General features: G+C 35.8%; 2 protein-coding genes across 4 annotated transcripts; both read right to left on the reverse strand.

Annotated features, from left to right (window-relative positions):
* Positions 1 to 126: 126 nt before the first annotated feature.
* LOC101220026 (probable leucine-rich repeat receptor-like protein kinase At5g49770) lies at positions 127 to 9,326 on the reverse strand. 3 transcript variants are annotated; one of them, XM_031881734.1, is made up of 20 exons: positions 9,155 to 9,317; positions 8,671 to 9,023; positions 6,609 to 6,732; positions 6,428 to 6,499; positions 6,169 to 6,243; positions 5,996 to 6,067; positions 5,756 to 5,917; positions 5,556 to 5,630; positions 5,411 to 5,482; positions 5,246 to 5,317; positions 5,075 to 5,143; positions 4,631 to 4,705; positions 4,431 to 4,502; positions 4,160 to 4,294; positions 3,587 to 4,065; positions 3,338 to 3,490; positions 3,082 to 3,221; positions 2,758 to 2,977; positions 1,834 to 2,069; positions 431 to 943 (listed from the first exon to the last, which is right to left on the reverse strand). In XM_031881734.1, the coding sequence occupies exons 2-20, from the start codon at positions 8,753 to 8,755 to the stop codon at positions 431 to 433; spliced, it is 2,901 nt and encodes a 966-aa protein (XP_031737594.1). In that variant the 5' UTR covers positions 8,756 to 9,023; positions 9,155 to 9,317. The 3 variants fall into 3 exon arrangements, with proteins under 3 accessions (XP_004137665.1, XP_031737594.1, XP_011651828.1); XM_004137617.3 differs by having other exon boundaries at positions 127 to 943; positions 8,671 to 9,317; XM_011653526.2 differs by lacking the exon at positions 1,834 to 2,069 and having other exon boundaries at positions 779 to 943; positions 8,671 to 9,326.
* Positions 9,327 to 10,558: 1,232 nt separating this feature from the next.
* LOC101220268 (probable serine/threonine-protein kinase PBL8) lies at positions 10,559 to 23,417 on the reverse strand. Its single transcript, XM_004137618.3, has 6 exons — positions 23,023 to 23,417; positions 22,356 to 22,711; positions 22,128 to 22,263; positions 20,919 to 21,055; positions 20,688 to 20,811; positions 10,559 to 11,459 (listed from the first exon to the last, which is right to left on the reverse strand). Exons 1-6 carry the CDS (start codon positions 23,072 to 23,074, stop codon positions 10,984 to 10,986), a joined length of 1,281 nt encoding a protein of 426 aa, XP_004137666.1. The 5' UTR covers positions 23,075 to 23,417; the 3' UTR covers positions 10,559 to 10,983.
* Between the last annotated feature and the right edge of the window lie 1,012 nt (positions 23,418 to 24,429).

Raw genomic sequence — 24,429 nt, forward strand, 5'->3', positions numbered from 1 at the left:
TACAAAATTACTGTAAATAACAAAACTAGTTACGATATTGAATATGAAATTTTACTGTATTTAAAAATGTTTTTAAAATAATAAAAATTATTATAATTAGTCATATTCATCCTGGTGGTCAAACTATTTTTAAAAAATGTAAATATAAATTTCAGTCATATTACCTTTCCTATAATTGAAGCCATTCTAGATCCTAAGAGTCAAAGATAAAAATCTAGTTGTCAGTATCCACTACTCCAGTAACAAGCCAACTGACAACCCATACAACATGAGAATGATGTTTGAATGCACAACCAACCAACATTTGGAAACACATTCACGAACAAAAATCTCCAACAGCATAAAATGGTTACAATTCTACAAGTTTCCATCTCCTTATAACCAAAGGAGTTGAGGGGAGGAGAGTCTTTCCTGAAAAGGAGGAACATTACTATTTGGGCTCCACTTTTGTTGAAAGAGTGTATCCACCACTGTAATCAAAAGAATTGCTGTCATGGGCATCCTTTTTTGGTATAGGATCATTGTAGGGATGCCTAGGAGCGTTTCTGGAAGCCCCAAAGTCAGTTGCAGACGAGGATGCAGATGTTGTGTTCGTATTAATACCATCATTCTGCAAAATACTCTCAATTGCCTTGACCATTTCACTCATTGTGGGACGATCTCCAGCTGACTCCTCCACGCATCGCATGGCCAACTCCAAGAACCTTCCAAGCCCAATAATGGTCGTTGTATTGTTTAAAATGGTTACATCCATTATCTGCTTGAGACCATAATATTCTTCCTCACTTTTATTCATCAACATGCGCACCTCACGAACTACATACTTTCCTTTCTCGATAGGCAACTTACCTGTTAATAGTTCCAACATAACGACTCCAAAGCTATATACATCACTTTTCTCTGTTAACTGTTGAGTCATGTAATACTCAGGATCCAAATAACCCTACGAATGAATGTCACAAGCAATCATTACAATGAGAGAACATAATAAAATAGCCTTGAGTAAAAGACTTTATACTAATCACTGAACATTTGTCTGAGTTGACTTTGAAGTTTCAACAATTCACAAAGCTCCTCTTATTTCATAATATGATTGGAAATCCAAGGCTATTTAGTTACAATCTTAATGTTCTAAATTGCTTAAACAAATTTTCCATCAACCCCAAGTAATTCTTATTTTTAACTTGAAAGAAGAGCTGAAGTATTTTTAGCCGATCATTATTTGCCTATATCTGCCATGCCAGCCTCATTATATTAATTTTATAAGTAGTCCAATCACGATCAATAAATTAGAATGATTGACTAAAATGTTGATACACCAAAAGCATTATGGTTAGGCATGTTTGGGAATGAATTTGAAATGGTTAAATATATTTTTGCAAGTTCACTCTAACACAGCGTTTTAATCATTCAAAATCAATTTCATGTTTTAGGGAGTTTTCGTGGTAAGAACTACCTTGACAGTAGTAATCACCTTTTTTGCTATAATAAATACTATTTTGTAGCTATCAATTATCTACAGTCAATGTTATTTCAAGACTATCATTTGCTACAGTATTTACTATTTTACATTTATCATTTTTTATTATTTGTTGTAGTGTTTACTATTTCCTTTTAAACTAAATTAGTTTACACCTCAAACACATATTATTATAGTTTAAACTAAAATAATATACAACTCAAATACATACAATTATGATTTAACTACAATAACCAACTTCTACCCCTAACAACCCCTTATAGTTTTAAATTGACGAAAGTGACTTTAGTTCTTTTAAAATTATTTTCAAATGTCCTTAAAATACTTATTTCAAATGTCCTTAAACTACTTACCAATGTTCCTTTAACTTGAGTAGAAACGTGTCCCTTTTCATTGTCAGAGACAAGCTTGGACAAGCCAAAATCTGCAACTTTTGCATTTAAATGTTCATCTAATAGAATATTGGTGGACTTAACGTCCCTATGGATTATGGGAGGATTGGCAAGTTCATGTAAGTAAGCCAATCCTCTCGCAGATCCAAGAGCAATACGAAGTCTTCTCTTCCAATCAAGATTGATACCAGATTTTCCTTAATTCAATGTAGCACACACGTTAATTGCAATTAAAGGTTTATTGTCAAGTAAAGTATAGTTCAACCAATTAAGACAATCATTTTAGTTGGTATCAGGTGTGATTAAAATTTTCTAAGAAAATTTAGACGGTAAATCAAGGGGGTAAAGCAAATCAACATGAGCACAAAAGATTACACAAGGGGAAGGCTTTCCGCCTTGCACAATTCTCCCCCAATCACATCAAATGTAAGAACATCACTAAACTTGAGGTGGATAAAGGTCCTTAGTGAGATTTTATATCAAACTAAAGCTTACACAAGCGCTTATTTTTTATCTATTGTCAAAGATTATCGTTTTTCATTAGACCTCAACCATAAAATCAAATGAAAGCAAAGATCTTATCTACCATAAAAGCCTTTCCCTCTAACAGAATATACAAATTATACTGTTTTGAATTATAACTTCATTTGCATAGCTAGACATGGCAACACATACATAGAAACCTTCAGTTCTTTTTAAATACTTTGAGAATCTACCTTAGTTCTAGCTAACTAACCTTGACAAGGTCTACCCTAATAATGTTCGACTTTATTAGTTGGAGATAGTAGTAAAAAGATTCTAGAACCTAATATTCATAACTTCATTTGCAGGTTACTTTTCTGACATAAGATTGTTAGACATCCAAAAACGTACGAAGAAACTTACCAGACAGGCTATCTCTCAGTGTTCCATTAGGCATAAATTCATAAACGAGCATCTGTTCTCCTTGTTCAAAACAAAATCCCACCAGGCCAAGGAGGTTTTTGTGATGAACTCGTGAAAGCAGTTCGATTTCCGTTTTAAACTCAAGGCCACCCTGCATTGATCCTTGCTGAGCTCTTTTGATCGCAACTGCTTGTCCATCCACAAGCATCCCTCTATACACCTGCCAAGAATGATGAGTGACAATATGACTCTGAAGCAGATTGTACAAGAAAAAGGACAAGACAGAACGATTAGGAAAGCAGTAAAAGTCATTTGTACAGTTACCTTGCCATATCCTCCCGATCCTACCTCATTGCTCATGGAGAAATTATTTGTGCATTTTTTAAGTTCATCATAAGAAAACCATCGGGCTCCCTTCAACTGTGGTGCACCTCCACTATCATTGCCACTTGGTGCCCAAGAAGCTAGGGTAGATACAAGGTTAGGGTTATTCGGTCAATATTTAATGACTAAGATCAACCAACAACCACGTGAAGTACGAAGTATTGGTGGTAAAGCAGCAATGATTAACAACACTTACCAAATGGCCGACTCAACCCAATGGCCTTTTCTGCACGTTTCTTTTGCCAAATTGCATATATTCCAACTCCAATGAGGCCTAGAACGAGGAAGGCACAACCAATAGCTACCCCAATTATCACTCCGGGGCTGATTGAAGTTCCCTTAGTTGTGTCTTGAAGCATTAATGCTTTTAGGATCAGTTCATCATTGATATGATATGTCATAACAGATGAGTAACATTTTTATGTAAAATAACTATTAAGATTACCTGCAAAACCGTAGGGAGAAGCAATGAAATAAAATGGCCCAAATTCATGGGGAGGTTTGTAGGTTTGATTGCTCAAGTAAAATCCAATCCTCTGAATCTCTGACCTGTTAAAATACTTACCATCGGACGGAAAAAGTGCAAGTTGCATCTGAAGATAATCGTCAACATTGAAGAACGGGTTTTGAATAGAAACTGAACCAGGCGTAAGGTCCAGTTTTTTCCAAAGGCTAAATTCCAATGAATGAAACAAAGTCACATTGGACAAATCCCTAAATGAGGGTGCTCTAAAGTACAAAGTCCCTTCAAATGGATAGGTACATTCACAACTTTGAGGACTTAACTTCTCATCCGGAGAACATGACTTACTTAAACAGCTGGCAAGGCTGGTAGAATAGGGTTTCACCGGTTGATCTTGAACTTGGCAGTAGTTCGTATTTGAGAGGGTAACATCAGTGCTACACACAGGATTCCCTATAAGCCTAAAACAAGTAACCCTCGTATGAATGCATAAAGGTAAGCGCAAAGAATAAAATTAAATCTAACATTGTGAAAAATGGCAAGGTTTTCTCTCACATCAAAGTTTTGGTATATCTTGAACCAAGAGTAAAATGGGAAATGTTGTTATTTTGCAAATCAACGAGCTGCAACTGTTCACTGACTTTGTCACCCATATCAAATGTGTCACTGAATGCATTCTTCTTCAGTTTCCTGAAATACATTTAGAAAATACTAAATAGACAATATTAATGCTACAATTCATAGTTCAACCTTTTAAACTTGAATCAAACTCCAATTAGAAAAAAAAAAGTAAGAAAAACCCTTTTACATTTAAGTCAAAGCTTACACTTGTTGTATTTGTGGTAAACTAAATACTCCTTGTGGAACAGATCCTCGCATTGAACCAAATTCAATGATCCTGGAACCATGTTAGAACAAACACATACCACTAGAGGTCAGACATTTCAAAAATTTCTCAAATTTCTCATTTACCAGAATTGTCAGGAAAACACTTGACAAGCTTTTAGGAGGGTTGCAAGGACTTACAGAGTCGTGAGAGATTGTAGATTTGAGAACCATTCGGGAGCTTCTGATGAATCAAATGAATTGTTACTAAGGTCCCTATAAAGGTAATGTGATGCAGCGGAAAAGGTATTAGGCCAAGTCTATGGCCAAAGGAGGAAAATGCATCACCAAAGATGAGAAAACTGTCTCTAAGATCAAATGTTCTATATTCAAAGGATATTCAAAACTCTCTTACAACCCAAACTTGGCTATTTATAGCCTTATAAAAAAACAAGACAATTAAATAACTAATTCTAAAATACTAACTAATCCAAATTAAACAATTAAACTACTATTAACTAAATTATGCAAACAATCTAACGTATTCTCCTCATCGCAATGCAATGACAAAATTTTCCCTAAATGAACTAGTATAAGTAATATGAATATATGATAACAAGGAAAATGATCACTCCTTATGCTTACACATAATTTAGTGAGCTCATTTGAGTTAAGTTTGGCAGTGGACCCGTCAACTTATTGTTGGCTAAATTCCTGAAAAAAGTACAGAATAGTAGAGATGGAAAATAAATTTGATTAACTACTCATAAAATAGCATAAGTTAAACATTAACGTAATCTTTAGGAGAGTACCCACAATTCATTGATATTTGTTAGGTTGTTCAGATTTGATGGGACAGTTCCTGCCAGGGAATTCCGATCAAGTCGACTGTTACATATTTGAACAACTTCAGTAAGTTGTAGAGATAAAATTGTGTGAAAAGATTCAGTGTATGCTAAATACAAAGTAACTTGTACTCACAGAACCTCAAGGGTCTTAACAAGTCCCAATGTTGGTGGGATATTCCCAGAAAATTTATTTCCATCAAACAATCTGATGAAAGACATTGAGTAAGATTTGGACCAAAAAAATTATAGAAAATGGGACTGGATTGATATCCACTTACATGTGTATTAATACCATTTCAGACCTAAAAAGTTTAGGTGAAATGGAACCTGACAACTGGTTTTTGTTGAAATGACTGCAATTCACAGAGTAAACTGTAATTTTGAAGTACTATATATATGGAAACATCTAATTTTGTGCATATATGTTATTTTTCTTCTTTCACACAAGATTGGGTTTCTTGGGAAAAAGAATACTCACAAGTGTTTAGCCTTTAGAAGGAGGTCCAAACCAGGAGTTTCAGAAGTCGAGACTGGAAGACTACCTGTCAATTGATTATCAGCCAGGTCCAGCCAATAGAGATTGGAGAGTTTTCCCAGAGATGGCGGTATGGTACCAGTAAAGTTGTTAGAGTTTAAAGCCCTGAGATAAATGAGAAGACTCCATTTAAACTAACAACATCCTTGATTTCCTAACAATATATTGTCTATGATATCTTACAAGAAGGATAGATTAGAAAGATTGCCCAGTTGTTCGGGAATACTGCCACTGAAGCCACAACCAGCTAGGATCCTAGAAGTTGGAGATTGAAAAGGAAAAAAATATATGAGCACTAGAAGAACAGTTTCATAAAGTTCAATCGGATGAAATGATTTTCCTTATTAGCTCTTTACAAGATACTCAAATTCTGTAGATCCCCTAATGCTGGAGAGATTGAACCAGTGAGGTCTTTATTGAACGAAAGGTCCCTGAAATTAAAACATTAGAAACTCATCATCTTAATGAACAGATAAGAGATTGCCACCTAAGCATCATCAAGATTCCAATGAACCGAAGGGATGAAGTATGGTTAGAAAACATGTTATTGCATTTTGATAAATGTTATAAGCTCCCACTAATTGATTGAAACTAACAGCGATTGATGAAACTCACAATGATTTTAGTTCGGTCAGGCCTCCAATGTCACCACCAAGTTTACCTTTTAGGCCCATAGTTGATAATCTCCTAAGAGGGTTGACACACATTATGAGTGACCTTAACTAAAATATAAAATGGCGAGATGAAAGAACACACAAATAAAGGGAAAAAGTAAGAGCTCAGAAAGGATATTTACAGTGCAGTGACTCTTGAATTAATGCAAGCCACTCCTTCCCAAGGAGTTCCACAAGGATCAATCGATGCTCCCCAGCTTGGTGGTGTATTTTGCCATTCATTTCTCAAGGATTCCAGCGCAGCAGCTGCACCAACAACGTTCAAAAGCTAATCAATTAGGAAATGATCAGAAAGATGGTTTTAAAAGGGAGTGAAACAGTCAACTAATCTTCCCCAGCTTTTATATATTTCGTTCCATTCACGACGTTCTGTTTTTTTTAAAAAAAAATATGTGTGTGTGTATTGAAAGAATTAGAATAAATATTATTGACACCATATATGAAACATATGAGTTCCAGTTTAAGAAATTGATCGCCAGTTACAGAAATAAAAAAGAAGTTACAAATTCGACACACATGTCACACCTACGTAACTAAACTCAATTTCATGCAATAATGCCACATTCTTAGAAACGGATAGATAATAAATACATTTAACTATGCTCCAATTAGTTTGTTTTGGACTATTCATATCATATTAATTTAAAGGTTAAATTAGAAAAAATATCACTGAACTTTTGTACTTCTTGTTTTTACCATGAATTATTTTCCTCTGAAATTTCTTGACCAAAACTGTTAATATTTTGTTTCAAAAATATTCTTGAAAATTAAAGTGTTTTATTAATACCCGTGAGAAAGCCAATAGATATTCTTATAATGCGGACCAATGAACAAAAACTATTAATACCTTCATTTCAAAAACACTCTTAAGCATTCAAAGGTTACATTAATTATCTTTAACCTTTCAAAAAAAAAGTACAAAAATGTTTTTGCCATTAGCATACAGATGGAAATCGTTTATCCACTAGTTACACCCTATCACCTCCCTCTTCCATTTCCTCCCTCTTCTTTGTTTCTCTATTGGCTAAAAACAGGTCAATTTAGCTCAAAACTATTTTGCAGAAAGAAATAAAACATGTGTATTACCAAAATTGTAGCGATGAAGATTCTATTGGTGGATCATTTTTGTTGTTTAAATAAGTCTATCTGACAAGGTTGATTAAGAAGGTTCCCGTGATCCCAATGATAATCCTTTGGCGGCCCTTTTTGTATTTAGCGACTCTGCTAAATTTTGGGAAGAGGTTTTAATTTTGGAACTTTGTGCAAGTTGGTGTAGTTTTATATTTTAACTTGAAGCTTTTGGATCCTATTTGGTTGATGAGAAAATTGGTGTAAGAATCAGACGAACCAAAGAAAAAAGGGAGTATTTACTATGATTTGTTTTCAAATCGGTTGGGATACAACTCGGTTCTATCCCAACTCAAGATAACTTCAAAGAAATTGACTGTGTAGGTGTTTACATTTATGTTTCAGCTGTTTAAATTGGTCAGCTCCCCTCTAATTATTTAAAGTTGAGATATTTAAGAAAATGGGGGCAAAAATATGAGAGGTTGAGAAGTGTTAAGCCATAGATTCAGTAGAGGATAAAAAGGAAATGGAAAGGAAGGTGATGGAAATTGGAGTATTGATATGTTTTTGTCCATATACTACCGAAGTTGAGAAGTGCTAGAGATATTTTTGAATGGGGTACTAACTAACAAATATTTTTAACATTTACTCACATACTTATACCCCGTAAGTATAGATCGAAATTTTAAAAGTTGTAACTTAGCCTAAATTTAACATAGATTTTATAAATCTAATGCTCTGATCAATCTATCAGTTAAAGACACAAGTCCCCAATAAATAATAATAATAATAATAATATATTGTAGAATTGAATAAGAAAATATCATGTTAAAATAAATGTAAACCAAAAATAATCAGCAATTTCAGAAAATTAAAATATGATGAGATTCTTCCCTCGATCGTAAACGTAATTACACACTCTGGAATTACTTGTAATGGTATACAAATATGTAGAACCACAACCACCATAAAGAAATGATAAATTGGAGAGGTCAAGTGAATGAAAATTTGTGTTTTTGTCTTCATGTGTTTGGCTTTTGGGAATTGTGAAAGGTGAAAGAAAAGAAAGAGCACAGGATAAAGAGGTAGCTTATTTAAAAGGTAACTGAAACTTACAATCGCGGGGATCAGTAAAAGAACCGGCTGTGTCTATTCCAGCGTAGAAGAATGCGAAAAGTAGCAGCGTTTCCACAGGAGACATGACCACGCAATTTCTGAATACTCGAGGGAACTCAATGAAGCTATTCTGCAGCTGTTTAACCGTTCGATGATTTCTTATCTAAAAAACTCAAGATCCGACCTCCATTGTTAAAGCATAAAGCTAGATATTCGTTCTTCACTGCCAGTACCAGAACCAGCAACAATAGCATGGGTGCACCGATCTGATGTTGAATCTTTAAAACATATACTGATTCTTCATGTTTTGCCTTATGTTCTGGTCACTGGTCATGGATTGGCCAAAAATAGACCTGGATAGGAGGAAGAAAGAGTTGGCCTCCCTGATATTCTTTTTTCTTTTTGTTTCTACTAAATGATTTCGCTTGTCTTAAAAGCCAATCAACCATCCGACACCTACTAAAGAGGTAATGCTTCATCATACCTGATCCTGCTTTCTTCATCTCTCCTCCAAATCATCAAGTACCGATCAGCGATCAAGGAAAAAGCATTGACCTTTTGCCTTGGTCATCGACGGGGACAACTTCAAATTGGAGATGCTACTTCTACTTGTACATAAATATAATTAACAAATAAGGTCGCCTGCCTTGAATGCAGGCAGGTTGATGTGATTATCACTGATACTTTAATCAAGTAATTAAAAGCTCACAGCTGGACGTTAGGTAGAAACTGACCCACCAAGGCATTAAGTCAAATCTTCAATTTTCCTCTAAGATTCGTAGCATTAATTTTCTTTTCTTTTTTTTTTTTAAGCCCTCTGAACAAACAGACAAAAAAATCTTCCAAAATGTCTATCATACTAAACAAAACAGAAAAAATAAAATAATAAAAGAGAGACCCTTTCTAATAGCCATTCAAAAGCTCCTCCTTGGGCGAACAAAGTGGGAAATGGATAATGGATTTTCTTTCGTCAACGGAGATGGTTCTTCTAAAAAGGAGTAAAAAAGTTATATTGTGTGCGTTGTTTTGTTCTTTAAGAAATTAAAAAAAAAGGGTTTCCCGCGTAGATCTGGAAAGAGTATTATAAAATTTCTCCATTCCCTTTCACTGACATCGCTTCCATCTTTCGTCTTGGCATAAGTTTTCTTCCACTTGGTCTCCCTCTCTCTCGCACGTAGACTTCGGCAGCTGCTTGTGAGAGACAAAATCCGAAATTCATATAGGGTTTGCAAGTACATCCCTTTAATTTAGGAAACACTGGAGGTAATCCCTTTTTGGTTTTTTTTTTTTTTTCAAGATTACTAAATTTACCGTTTAATAGTTATTTAATTTACTCGGTTTAATTTTAAATAATTATCTGTTAGTTTTTTTTATAGAAAAAACTAAAATGTGTCGAAAAGAATTTGATGGTTTTATAAATAGATTCAATTTGTGTTTGTTATATTTGAAAATATCCCTTAACTTTTTAGGTTAAGGTTGTAGAATATTTTGAAATAGTATAATCCAATCGGGGGAGATGAGTAAAGAAAACAAGCCGAAGAAGAAGAAAAACTCCTTGCAATTTGCAAATGATAATTGGTTTCGGTTATAAAGCAACACCTATTGTGAAGGGCATTACTATTTTTTTCCTCAAGTAAAAAACTAAAACTCGTCTGTACATATATTTATAAAAAAATATGCGTGCTTCATACATGGATGTGCGTGTTCCTATATACGTTAATATCAATTAACAATGTATAACAATATTAATTAATAATCATAATATAATAAGTTTAAAAAATATAAAGATTAAAATAGGGTCAAAGGGAGATAACAAACAAACAAAAAAATTTCTTATATGTCATGTATTGACATTTTATGAAGTATATAGATTGGCAAAGGGCAAAAATAAAATAAAAGATAGTAGATAAAGTCAAATCTCAAAGCAACGTAGAGGTTAATTACAAAATCCCAAAATCGCATGTACGTGAATAATAGAGAAGAGAGTTGTTTGATCTTGCTGAAGCCTTGGGGTCAGTAAAAATGTGCTAGTTAATTACAAAAACGCCCTACATAAGGCTTTTAAGAAAGAAATGCTACCGATCAATTCGAGCCGACATCTTCTCGTGCAAGTTAGAGCAATTTGTCCATGTAATAATTACAATTCCAAATATTCTACACAACACATGGCCAAATATTACAGCTCCAGGTTGGTGATAACAATGTGAAGTGACGTTGCAATCATGTACAAACACCAATATACGACGTCTTACAGTGGACATTCTCATTTCCGTAAAGGCAAAGAGCAAGCCAAATACAAAACAAGATGCTTTTTCATCTAACCCTACAAGCAGCGGGGCCGTTGGGGGAACAATTGGGGTTAGGAGACCGACAACTAGCCCCTGAACCAACATTGTTGATAAACCTCTGTCGCATCCTGTAATCAGGGACACCCCCCCTAACAAATGGAGTATTTCCCATTGATGAATATTCAATTGCATCGTTACCGCTCTGCAATGGTTCCAGAGTTTCAACTACATCACTCATTAATGGTCTTGCTTTCGGATTCTGGCTCAGACAATAGTACGCTAGGCTGCAGGCCTTCTGTGCTGCCCTAATCGAGTATTGACTTTCCAATCGAGGGTCAATTATTTGAAGCAACTTTCTCTTGTCATTTAGTTTAGGTCGGGCCCAGTCTACCAAATTCTGCTCCTTGCTTGGTTTTGTTTTGTCAACAGACTTTCTTCCCGTCAAAAGCTCCAGAAGAACAACACCAAAGCTGTATACATCACTTCTTGCTGTCAAGTGCCCTACAAGTTTCAAAATGGATGCTTGGTCACAGTGAAATTCACAAGGCATGTCACTACATCAGGAAAAAAAACCTTTCTCATTCTCAGTAAAAACAAACACCTATAACTGTAAAATTATATGTGAATAATTCATGAGGTAAACAGATATATGGCAAGTTCATTTCCACTCTGCAACTTAAGTTTCTTAATTGGACCTCTATATTTGCAACCCTGGGTGGAAAGGTGTCTAGACTAGAAAAGTGAAGTCGTTGAAGTGCACTGAAGACATACCTATATAAGTCAAATCGCCAAGTTAGCAAAAAAATTGCCAAGGGAGTAGATGAGAAATGCTAGAAAAAAGACAACATAAATATTTATAAACAAAGCGTGATAGATTTTCATGTCTCTTCTTGTAGAAAATTGTAATAGGAGAAGGGGAGATTACCGCCCCCTGTTGGTACTTTGTATTGCCGAAATACCTTAGGTGGAGAGGTGTCTAAGCTGAAGACGTACCACTTTTATTTCAAGATTACAACGTCGTGATGATTGGAAGGCAATTTCTGCAATGCTTAAGAAAAAAATTGCCTGATCATTCCCTCCCAACTTGACAAACCCTTGCATCTCATAATGGTCAAATGACTGAGTAGAGGAGAAATGAAAAAAAGAAGTTGGATATTTCATCTTAAACTTGAAAGATGGGCTAAAAATACGTGGAAAGGCAGATTTGGTGGCAATTGACCTTTATGAGATTTTAGCAAGGAAGTTGTAGCGGTTGGATTAAATCAGAAATTTGCCGTTGCAGTTGAAATATATATTTTCTTGTTTCTCGTGGGACAATTGTGAAGGCTTTTTGGAAAGATCAACGAATACGTTGAATTTGCTAGATTGCAAGGAAATGTCTATTAAGGTTACAGGAAATCAGTACAGCTTCTTCCGATTTATATAGAGATTGAAATTTCAAGAGAATACAATTTCAGTGCTCAAGCAGCCCAAGGCGAGGGATAGCATTTTTTATTTTTTTTTTGACATGAGGCGAGAGATAGCATAAGGATGTTAAGAAATAGAACAGGCGGAGGACTAGGAAAACTCTCTGACCAACCACTTTCTTACGTTTAGTTACATCCACGCTGCCACTGTCCAAGCTTTTGGTTTCATGGAAACTAAGAGTTGCTTGTCCAGAATATATTATTTTGCAGTTGAAAAGATGAGGGTTTGGCTAGCATTGATGATTTGAAGTTTAATAAGGTTATTCCTCTTTCTCTTTCCCATTTTCAGAGGCTGGAAATATTATGTTAGAACTTATGGTCTTGTCAGTTTCAGCCCCATTTTAAAGAAAGATGGCACTTGTTTTGTACTTTTAGAGTATCAAGACCCTGTTTCCTTTTAAAAGAAAGAGAGAGAGGAGAAGAAGTAGCAATTCATGGGGATGATCTAAGAATCAAAATCAATAGTAAGCAGGGTAGTGGAAGTTTGTTAATTTCATCTACAGGTTCAAATGGTAAGATGAGAGCTTTTGACGAAAGATATAAGGGTCTTTTCTTGGAGAAGTTCTTAAATATAACAAAACAAACCAAAATATTTACAAAATATAGCAAAATATCAGTCTATCTATGATAAACCACAGTAGACAACTTGTGCCTATCATAGTAGTCTACCTCGGTTTATTGAAGATAAACTATGATATTTTGTCATATTTGTGAATATTTTCAATAGTTTCGTTATTTAAAATAATTTATCTTCTATCTTTTTAAAGCAACTAAAGTGAGTACTTCATACTCCATTTGTTTGTTTGCATAGATATAGTTGAGAAATGGGGTCGATAAGAACATTATTGCAAAAACAAGCATCAAAATCTCAATTGTGTAAGACTAAGAGTTAATTGGGTAATTAGATAATATCATCCCTTCGATTATAATATTTTTGTTCAAAATGAAGGAGGTTGGTTTGGTTACATACTCCGTTGAACAAGTTTGTTTCTTTCTTTTTTTGCTTCATAAATTTATTCTTTTTAAAACTCGGGGCGAGTTTTGTTTTAGGGTTAGAATAATGTAAAAAGACTAGGAGGGTAATTAGGTAATATTCTAGATTCATTCCCTTTTTACCCCGATTGTAATAGAAGTCTATAAATAGAAGTTTTTTCCTCTTATACGAAACACCCTGTTCATTCTAATAAAAAATCCATAATCTTGGTTCTTGGAAGATTTCTTCTCGAGGATACTTAGACTACATCACAATTTTTCGTATATTTCCTATACGAAGGAGATGAAAAGGGCAAAGAAATAGATAGACAAATTCTAACTGAAGTACAACAAAAACGACAGGTAATGCAAACTTTCTATGGAAGTTTATCTTTACATACGTCAAATTAAAACCATATTAAAAGTAGAAATTCACAAAGCTTGAAAGAAAACTTGATACTAAAAGAAAACTAAAAAGACAAAAAGTTGAAATGTTTGATTTAAATTAGAACCTTACAGCCCCGTTTGGAACCATTAGGTTTTTTGCTTTTGAAAGTTAAGAATGTATCAATAAGAGACCTTGAAGCCACATTACCATCTCTTGCCCAAGTAAACATTCCATTGGAAAGAGAAATCTCCGTCAGGTTCGTATTCGCAACCAAACCGTTAAAGTTACTCATGCCTTTGTCATTCTTCCCACTGGAAGTCTGTCTTGAGGCCATCTAGTCATGTTGAAATAACCTCTAATACACCATAGTTCTTGTATGTAATCTGATAATGAGGATAACTCCGACCATATACGAATCTGTTCTCTGTAATCAGTTGGGCCCAAAACATTTGTAATCCAACATTCTTTCTTGCAAATTGCCTAGCATTTAACTGAGATTGAGTAGCCACCCTTAAGTACTTTGATAACTGACACCTTGCTTTCATTCCACATTGTTAATATACCACTGATCTTCGAAAGGCCATTACATTTTTTTTTAACAAAAACAACCATTTTCACTGAGAAAGAATGAAACAACCACTCCCAAAGGCCTTTACATTGTCCATTCTCCTCTCTTGAGCTCCACAAGATTGAATAAAGTCTAAGTTGAATTCTTCCTCTACAATGTTTTTATCATCCCTAATATTCTCCACGAATTCATTAACCAGAGGATCAATCCTATTTCTACTCTTACGACCATTAACCACGTGATGAAAAAGCAAAGTATTTCCATCTCCATCCTTAGCCCATTCCACCTTAACCTTTTGCCTCCACCTACAATCCTCCTTTCAAATCACCTCAGCATGACCAAAGAAAATTTCTTTGAACCTTCAAGTCTTCGTCCGGTCTGTCCTCTAACTCCAAATCATCTAACTCTTTAATTTTTTCTAAAATCTCCTTTTGGATTCTGATGTCTCCAATGACTTCTTTATTCCACAACCCTAATTTCCTTTTCAAATACCTTAGCTTTCCCATAAAGCGAAAACCCTCCCAGTTTTCTTGCATAGGAGTGTTTCACCACTCAGAAATTCTATTTTTGAAAGAGGGTGACGAAGCCACATATTTTCAGAGTGGAAAGGAGTTGGTCCTCATTTTTGGTTTCCAAAGGTGAGAATGATAGGCTAGTGGTCCGAAGTGACTCGAGGACCCAACATCTGTCTAACTTCCCCAAATAAATTAACCCAATTCACCGAGAGCAGTACACTGTCAGTCCTTTTTGCTCTTGAATTGGCACAAGTAACCTACCATTCAAAAAGGAAGGATCAACCAATCGCCTCCCTCAATGAAGTCATTGAATTTTCTAGAAGACCTAGTTCTTCTTCCCTGCGGTTCTCGCTTAAATTGCGATCAAGTCATGTTAAAATCACCCGCTACACACCAGATACACAGACCAAAGTGGTCACCCATCTCAGTTAAAAACTGATCCATGCCTTGAATTCCAGGAGGACCATACACACCCACTACCCAAATAACCATCCTTCCACCTGAACGAAATAGAGAGAGAATGAGCACCCTTGGTTACATCTAAGGCAGAAAGCACACGACTGTTCAACATCAAAAGAATACCTCCAGTCTTTCCTATTGTATTCAGACTTTCCCAGTCAACTCTTCTAGATTTCCATATGCCCCTAATGAACTGAGAATCAAATTTGCCCCTTTAAGTCTCTGTTGGGATCACGTGTGATATTTCTATTGTAGAAGTTTTTCCAGCCTCTGTGACTGAACTATTAGCTGAATTCCCTAAAATTATCAATCCTCCCACTATTTAACGGAATATTCAATACAAGATTATCTAATTTTGGTGACTCCCTTCCTAATTTCACTCTTTGTTGAGTTTTATTTTCCTTTTCTGAAACGTAAACAACACTTTTTATTGATGAACAGGTGCACCTGCTGATCCTTTCATGTACTTTGTACTAATTTCTTCGCACTTTGTACTTCGAGACTTTGTTTGTTTTCAATGTTTCAATGAAAATTGTGTTTCCTTCTAAAGAAAACACTTTTCATTGATAAAATGTACTGTCTCATTGTTATTTTTTAAAAAAGGAAATGGCAAGATGAACTCCCTCATTATCAAATGAATCAAAAAGGAATACCAATTCTTTCCGATCAAATCCAGGAACTTTTAGAAAAAGGGCACATCCAACTTAGTCTTGGCCCATGTGTTCTTCCAACCTTTTTTTAAAACGGAAACAACACTTTTCATTGATGCAATAGAAAAGGGCTAATGAAAAGTGTCGCTCCAGGCTCTCAGCTTCATTAACCCCTAAAAAAGACGGTTTCCAACGAAAAGTGTAGGCTATATATAAAATTACAATCAAATACCACTTTCCAATCCCTATGTTATCTAATTCGTTGACCAGCTAGGCAACACCAATGTTTTCTTTTATAAAATCGATTTAAAAGGTGGTTCTCGTCGAATTTGTATTATTCTTTTTTTGAAAAGAATATGTGTCTCTTTATTGATAAAGATATAAATAATGAGACAAACAAATCATGGTACAAGAGGGCTATACTATGGGCAATTAAAAAAATATATATAACGGATCAGAAGGTACACCCGAGCATCTCAATTAGGTTTGTTGGTGATAAATAATTAAAGTTGCCTATTAAACCACCAATTCACCCAAAAGCTTAAGCTTTTGGATGAATTGGTGGTTTAATATGGTATCAGAGCAGGTGGTCCAGGGAGGTTCTGCGTTCAAGCTCCTGCATTATCGTTTTCTCTCCAATTAAAATCGATTTCCACTTGTTGGGCCTTTCAAATACTTCAAGTCCAAAAGTGAGGTAAGATTGATTCCAATTGCTGGCCTTTCAAATATTTCAAGCCCACAAGTGAGGGGGAGTGTTGGTGATATATAATTAAAGTTGCCTTCAACCACTAGCTTAAGCTTTTGGATGAATTGGCGATTTAATAAGGTTGACACCCCATAGTGCCATCGTCATATCCACGACCAACCGAAAGCATAACTAAGCCATCAAAGACAAATACAAAAGATGAAATAGTAGTAGAACTACGAGACCAAGAACAAAGTCAAAATACACAAGAAACAAGAGCTTGACTACTAGGCTGGAGAAATGAAAGCTCCCCAGCTTAAATTGAAATTTTGAAGGTTGTAGCTAGCAAAGCACTTTTAGAGGATACACCATGATGAAGCATTTTGACGGGCTACTTCAAAACGATCACAATAATCTTGGGATTTGTCATGGAAGACCCGCTAGTTTCTTTCAAACCAAATTTCCGCTGAAAGGGCATTTGATGCATTCAGCCAAAGGAGCCAAGACAGCTTGGTGAGATGAGAGCCAATAAGAAGTTGTTGAACATTTGCTTTAATGTTATCACAAAGCACCCAAGACAGGCCAAAAACTGAAAACAACTATCTCCAGCAGCTACCTGAATAAGAGCACAAAAAGAAGAGATGGACGGAGTCTTCTCCATGTTGATGGCATAGTGGACAGATGGAAGAAGAAACACAGTCAGCATTATCCAAACCAAAATATTCGCTCTTCTATGGCTCTTGGTCTTCCATATGGCCAGGTACAACTCCTAGTTCAACGAGGAAGATGGAGATAGGTGATTGGTGAGGGATTTCAGTGTGAAAGATCCATTTCTTGCCCTGGCCATCCTTGATGCAATTACACCGAGCAACCCCTGATATTCATCAATTTCTTCATCTTTTAGTAAACAACAAAAATAGAGAGACCATGATTTTGAATGGATCTCAATGAATAGCCACCAATCCTTTGGGACAAATGATGATTCTGAAAAATCTTGGAAATAAAACGTTGAAAGAAGTCTCCCCCTCCCACAAATCTGTCCAAAAAGTCATACGTTGTCCATTTCCTATTTTGAATTTGGCTAGAGCTTCTACTTTCAGCCAAGTTCTTGAGATACTCACCCAAGGACTTTGCAAACTCTTGCCCTTTTTTTCCGGTTGTATGCCAATTAAAGGTCCCTTTACCATGTTTGCTGCTGACGACCTTATGTCTTCTTCTTCAATAAAACACCAACCCCATCTCGCGAGGAGAGCCAAGTTTTTTCCTTTTAGACCACCTAAACCGAGACCCCATCAATGTAGTTGTTGACAATTGGCCATTTTACCAAATGGTTAATCTTGCTGCCATTGTGCCCTTACCAGAAAAAGTTTCTTAGGATTCTATGAGAGAACACCTTCTAGCATAAGTAACCCCCCCCCCCTCTAGATAGCTTAAATCTCTTCCACTTGTCTAGCTTAGTGTGGATTTTATCAATCACCAATTGCCAGAACGATGCTTGGTTTCGATAACCACCTAGAGGCAAACCAAGGTACATGAGGGGAAGATGATCCGGCTTACAATTTAGGCGTACGATGGTAGAAACCACCTCATTTTTTCTATATTAATTCCACATAAAGCAGATTTTTCCCAGTTCACCTTTTGCTCTAAGCACAATTCGAAAAACTTAGAATATCAATCATTGTGTTGTCATACTTGCAAAACAATAATGTGTTGTCCGCAAATTGAAGTATAGACACATGAACTTTACCTTTTCCCACCAAGAATCCTTCAAAGAGACCGCTTTGGAGGACTCTGTCTATCAAAGCACCCAGCACCTCACTAACAAGAAGAAAAGGAAAAGGTAAGATAGGATCACCTTGCCGAATTCCTTTTGAAGCTATCACCCTCCCCTTCGATCTTCCATGGATGAAAACAGAGATCCTAGGACACTTGAAACAACCCATGATCTAAATTATCCATTTTTGCTTGAAGTTCTTACTTTGCATGATTTTTTCCAAAAACTCTCAATCTACCTGATCAAAAGCCTTCTCAAAGTCAAGCTTGAGAATCCATCCTTTCTTCTTGTTGGCTCAATACTCTTCTACTATTTCATTGGCTACAAGTATGGATCTGAAATTTGCCTTCCTTCCAATAAAGGCACTTTGAGTTGGGGCAATGATGGTTACTCTTTTGAGTCTCTCCGCTAGCACTTTGGCTATAACCTTCTAGGACAAGGTGGTTATGCTGATTGGTTTGAAGTCTTTGACAGCCACTGCATTTTCCTTCATTTTCCTTCTATTGAATAATAAAGCCCAAAGCGAAACATGATAACGAACAAGAGAGCAAAGATCCTTATAGTCCCTCTCCACACCTCTATAAATGCCATCTCAAAAGAAGGTGACTTAAGTTTCTGTCCATGTGGTCAGACCATAAAAAACTACTGAACAAGCGCTCAATGCATCGATGATTTTTGTGGGGCAGGGAAGAGGGATAAAAAAATAAATGGAAAAATTGGATAGAGAAACAATAAGAAGAGTCAGACGACCTCCTTTGCAGAGAACTATGCTGCCATATGTTCAATCTTTTGTTAATTTTGTGCATAATAAGCTTCCATAATGAAGGGAAAACAGCAACTTTCATTGAGAAAAAGAATGAAAGAATACATGGACATACAAAAGAAGGAGCATCCTTTAAAGAAAGGGACTCCAACTGTGCACAATAGTGCCTATAGAATAGTTACAAAAGATTTTTGAAATCGAAACTTGTAAAGAAACATGAAAGCGAACAAGGGACCAAATCTCTGTTGGATCTCTTTCCAAACCCCCAAACACCTTTCGATTCTGCTCACCCCACAAAACCCAAATAACCGAACACACCCCCTGGTATGAGTAGAAAGGGGTGGGTTAAATTGAGTAGTTGGGTAAAAGTATAGATTAGTTCACTTTTTACCCCACTTGTATTCAGACTCATAAAATAGGACTCTTCTCCCTCATGTGTGAATAACAATTGAATAATACTTCTACTGTCAAGAATTAGTCTGCATCAAATTGAAACCAGAACGTCTTCGTGAAAGGGCTTGGTGGTGATCTTAAACACCAACATGAATCCTGATTCTCCTACCTTAGATGAAAAAGCATCATCTTTCCCCCTCAATCTGTCAACCAGTAACTAACACTTGTAGAAACTTCTTGTGGAGAGTTAAACGCGAAATTGCTTGAAGTTCAAACCAATATAACTAAAATCATGGCCACAAATTTGCCCATCCAACAAGCTGTATAAAATTTTACTCGAAAAAGAGAAGGATTCCAAATTTTGCAGCTCCAAATAATGTCATCCCTATCCAAGAACAATACCATGACCTTCCGCACAATCAAGAACAACACATCAATTCAATCCTCGGCCAAGAATGTGGGAATTTTCATCAAAATTTTCACGGGTATGATCAACAAAATCGCCAAGAAAATATAGACAATCAATTCAACCTCCAAGAAGACTAGAAATTCATAACAAAAGAAAATCCAAGAATGCAAGAAGTTGCAAGAAACCCACCTAGAAGACACATTTCAGAATTTCAACCAACACTAAATTATCAAAATCATCTACTTACTGCATAATTAAGTATACCGATCTAGTATAGAACCATCTATACCGATGTTAACTGCTTACTGCATAAATTAACAATCAGTTTTTAACCTCAAGATAGTAAAGGACCAAACCCAAATGGGAGAGAAAAATAAATCAAATTCTTAAGTTCTTGGAGACTTAAGCTTTTATGCACTATATTCATGCTAAGGTTAACTCTCTCCTTTATATTTTAGAAAGTAGATAAATAAATAACTCTCCATTTCATTGACGACGCTATTTTGAAAATGGCTTCATCTTGAAATAAAAAGCGGGGCTAGAAAGAGAAATAAAGATGGAGGAAATCCTTCATGGGCCACAAAATACCAAAATTGCCCACACAGAATTGCATAACTAGGGGAAAAACAAGAAGATCGGGCAAATGAGAAGATTCTACAAGTTGCAATCATAAAGAAAAGATCATACCAGTCATGACATATTCGGGGGCAGCATAACCATAAGTACCCATTACTCGAGTAGAAACATGCGTCTCATCACCTTGTGGTCCAGCTTTTGCAAGCCCAAAATCAGAAAGCTTAGCTGTATAGTCCTGCAGAATAATCGGCCAAGCGGAGGCAAATGAGAAGAAACATCCTCTTACCAACAAGCTTGAGAAAAGAATAATGACAGAGCTGGTGCACAATAAACTTCACATACAGAGTCCAATAGTATATTAGAGGTTTTAAAATCCCGATAGATAACAGGCCGTTCAGCATTATGAAGGAAAGCAAGTCCCTTGGCCGCTCCAAGAGCTATCATCATTCTTCTTGCCCATGGCAACGGAACAGTTGTCTCTGAGTTCCCACAGGATAGATTATGTAAGATTTAGCAAAACGAAAAATCAAAGTGGAACCAATCAAGTGCTATACTAATTGAAACGATCGCTAGTAGCATAAATAACTAATCTCTATTATAGTAGACAAGCTTGTCATCACTGATCACCGAGGGAAAATGTATCCAATAGATGAATTGTCTAAACTACCAACGAATTATATAAAGGACTCCCGAGTCTGGCATGAAGTTACATTAAGATTATGAAGTTATCGCTTTACAGGCGCACTTCTATTCTTTCATTTTTCTCTATGACAGTTCAACTTCTCCTAAAAGGAAAAAGGGTACATATATAAAACTCGTCAATGATAAATTCTAGATGGAGAGTGAATTGAGATATAGCCGTGTCAACCATCGAACTAATTTTCATCCATCCACTTCAATTTCTTTAATTTTCCTCCAAGAAACTCTCTCCTAATCCAACATGGAAATTCAAAATTATGCGGACTGCAAGTAAACGAGATTAGTGCATGTAATACAAAATACTAGGTCAAAATTAATCTAAACTAAGATAGTGATACAAAGTCAGGTCTATCGAATGGCACATGCTTCACCAGACGATATGCCAGATGACCAGAAAATAAAACAAATGAATCCTGCTGGGAGTGGCCTCTGTCGTGGATGCTCCACGCTAAGAGTAAACAATAATGCATTCAATGAACTGGAAAATAATTCAATAAACAGAAAAAATAATAATAACATTTAAAGAAGAAGAAGTAATGCATGCATCTTTCGATTACGTGGGTTAATTAATGTGCATACATTGAATAATATAAAGAATAGATTATAGGTTGAAGTGGGGGCAGAGACCACACATTCGATATAAGAGGAAGCGTGCTTCATGCTTTAGTCAATAAATCTCCACTCATGCACATAATCAAATTCATCTACCATTAAGTAGCCCGCAGAATTAAATATAGTTGGTGCTTGGCAAATGGCAAGAAAAATGTGAGAGCAATTGACAAATAGAGGTTGAAAGTAATAAAATTGTCGATCAGCAAAGTAAAGAAGAAGAAGAGCAAGACGAGTATGTACTTCGAAAGAGGTGGTTTTCTAGGCTTCCTCTAAACATGAACTCGTAGACAAGTAATCTGTGATCATCCTCGCAGCAGTAACCAATCAACTTGACAAGGTTTGGATGTCTTAGCTGACCAAGAAAGTTGACTTCTGTCTGCAATAAAGCAACAAGGGGAATGAAATGCCAATGAGAAAAAAGGGACTCAAAAACATGACTTGTGCGGTGGCGTGGAAGAAGAGACATACAAGCCATTCTCGGTGGCCCTGTAGCCCTTCCTTGTTGAGAACCTTGACAGCGACAGGAAGAGATTTGAGGCCAACCCTGACGTTCTCATCAATGTAGCCTTTGTAAACAGTTCCAAAACCGCCTTCTCCGAGAATGTAATCGGATCGGAAACTCTTGGTGATCGTTTCCAGCTCGTATAATGTGAAGGCGATGACATGTGTGTAGAGCACCGAATTCTTTCTGAAGTCCTCGAGGTTGCGAGGTGTTGAAGGATCGCTTAGATCTGATATGGACCGGTTATGAATATGCCTTTTATCTGTAGCATTGTTGTTGGCGTTTTTCACAGCCAAGGAAGACGAAGTATGCAGCTGTTGAACTGTGTAAGAACGAGAGGCACTAAAATTGAGTTCATAATTTGCAGCAGAACCATCCCCGTTTAGGAGACAATGAAGCCGTCATCGTTTTAGTTTGATTCAGTTTGTTTTTAAGTTGAGCAGTTGAGAAAATTAAACCGGAAGCGCGCATACAGATACTAAGCACATTGCTGAAGAATCGATACAAGTATAAAAGAGAAAATGGAATTGGAACTTGGGAGCGCAGAAAAAGAAGAGACAAGAGAAAAAAAAAGCCCTAGATCTAGGTTTTCTGAGGAAGAAGCAAACACACATGAGGCAAAAAAAAATGTACCTTGAGCATTGGAAACGACCGCAGACTCTTCTCTAGTACCGCAGTTGCCCATCTCGACTCCACTTAGTTTGGTGTGACTGAAGTTGTGATTGGGACTGTGATGCAGCAGTGCTGACGGCGGTAGGCTTGGCTGGTGTGCTGACTAAGCGGAACAAAGGCGATAAATGGTCAAATCACTGTTGCAATGGTTGTTGTAGTTGTAGAATTGACAGTGACAACAGCAGTGGCAGACCTCGGGGGAGAGAGAGGTGATTGTTGTTCCACACTTTCATTCTGCAGAGAGATTAGTTTTATCTTTTTTCCTTTCCGGGGTAACGATCTTGGACACCAACTCTCCCTTCTGCTGCTTTGAACTTTTTTCCTTCCGCTATCACACGGACTTCTTTTGGTCCCTTGGGAATTAAACCGTACGCGCCACATCCAATCCCATCACTATTTATCGCTTAACTTATTTGGTTACATTCTCCCCTAAATATGTGTTTTTGCAAACTAACTCCAATTCTAATTCTAATAATGTGTTACTCAAAGTAGTTTCTAAGTTAAGAAACCGTCCAAAATAACAAATAAATTTTGTCATAACTCATAAATATTTTAATTTAGTGTGCTATTTTAAAAAATATGTAAAATTGTTTTGTTTGCCTACGACGTTTGGGACAAATAAGTTGTAAGACTATAATAATTACCTATTGTTGTAATTAGTGACATGGGTATAACTTAATATCAGGTAGCACTTTTATATACAATTAAAAATGTCGTCCATGTCTAAATTTTTTTTTTTGTATATGGTCATAAACTTGAAGAGGTGTATATAACATGTCTCTAAAATTTGTTTTAAGATTGATAAATTCATACGCTTTTTTTATATATCACATATAAACTAAACTATCGGTCTAATAGGTCTTATTGAACACCTTTGTTGAGTCAAAGTAATATTATTACTTAATAGTTATAAGTTTAAATTCTAAATGATAAACAAGATTAAAAGTTTGTGGACGATTTAAACATTTGTTACTAAATTTGGGAGACTTGTTAGAAATGGTTTCAAAATATTAGAGACCAACCTATAAGTTAATATTTATATAAATATAAGAGCAAATATTATTTTATATTATCAACTATTGAATCGTGGATTTAAACCTTTAACTGATGACGATATTAATTTAAACTACAAACTTTAGGGTTTGTATCAATTTAAACAAAAAACCAACATTGTATCAATTTAAACCATTAACATTCACAAGTTTATCAATCCACATCCTTAGCCTTCATAAGTTTATTCAAATAAAACATAAACATAAGGTTTAAATTGGTATAATTATGTAAGTTAAAGGTTTAAATTCATTCACTTATAGAAACGTAGAGTCTAAATTGAAACAGTAGTTCTTTAAGGTTTAAATTGATATACGT

The sequence above is a fragment of the Cucumis sativus genome, chromosome 3 (genome assembly GCF_000004075.3).
Source record: "Cucumis sativus cultivar 9930 chromosome 3, Cucumber_9930_V3, whole genome shotgun sequence".
Lineage (NCBI taxonomy): Eukaryota > Viridiplantae > Streptophyta > Magnoliopsida > Cucurbitales > Cucurbitaceae > Cucumis > Cucumis sativus.

Excerpts from the sequence above, each read along its gene's own strand:
- LOC101220268 (XM_004137618.3), bottom strand. The coding sequence starts at position 23,074 with ATGGGCAACTGCGGTACTAGAGAAGAGTCTGCGGTCGTTTCCAATGCT. Across the intron at positions 22,264-22,355 it reads AGGGCCACCGAGAATGGCTT|ACAGAAGTCAACTTTCTTGG; the intron begins GTATGTCTCTTC and ends GCTTTATTGCAG. Across the intron at positions 21,056-22,127 it reads AGAAAACCACCTCTTTCGAA|AGACAACTGTTCCGTTGCCA; the intron begins GTACATACTCGT and ends GTGGGAACTCAG.
- LOC101220026 (XM_004137617.3), bottom strand. The coding sequence starts at position 8,755 with ATGTCTCCTGTGGAAACGCTGCTACTTTTCGCATTCTTCTACGCTGGA. Across the intron at positions 3,491-3,586 it reads TTCTCCCTACGGTTTTGCAG|ACACAACTAAGGGAACTTCA; the intron begins GTAATCTTAATA and ends TAATGCTTCAAG. Across the intron at positions 944-1,833 it reads CTCAAGTTAAAGGAACATTG|GGTTATTTGGATCCTGAGTA; the intron begins GTAAGTAGTTTA and ends ATTCATTCGTAG.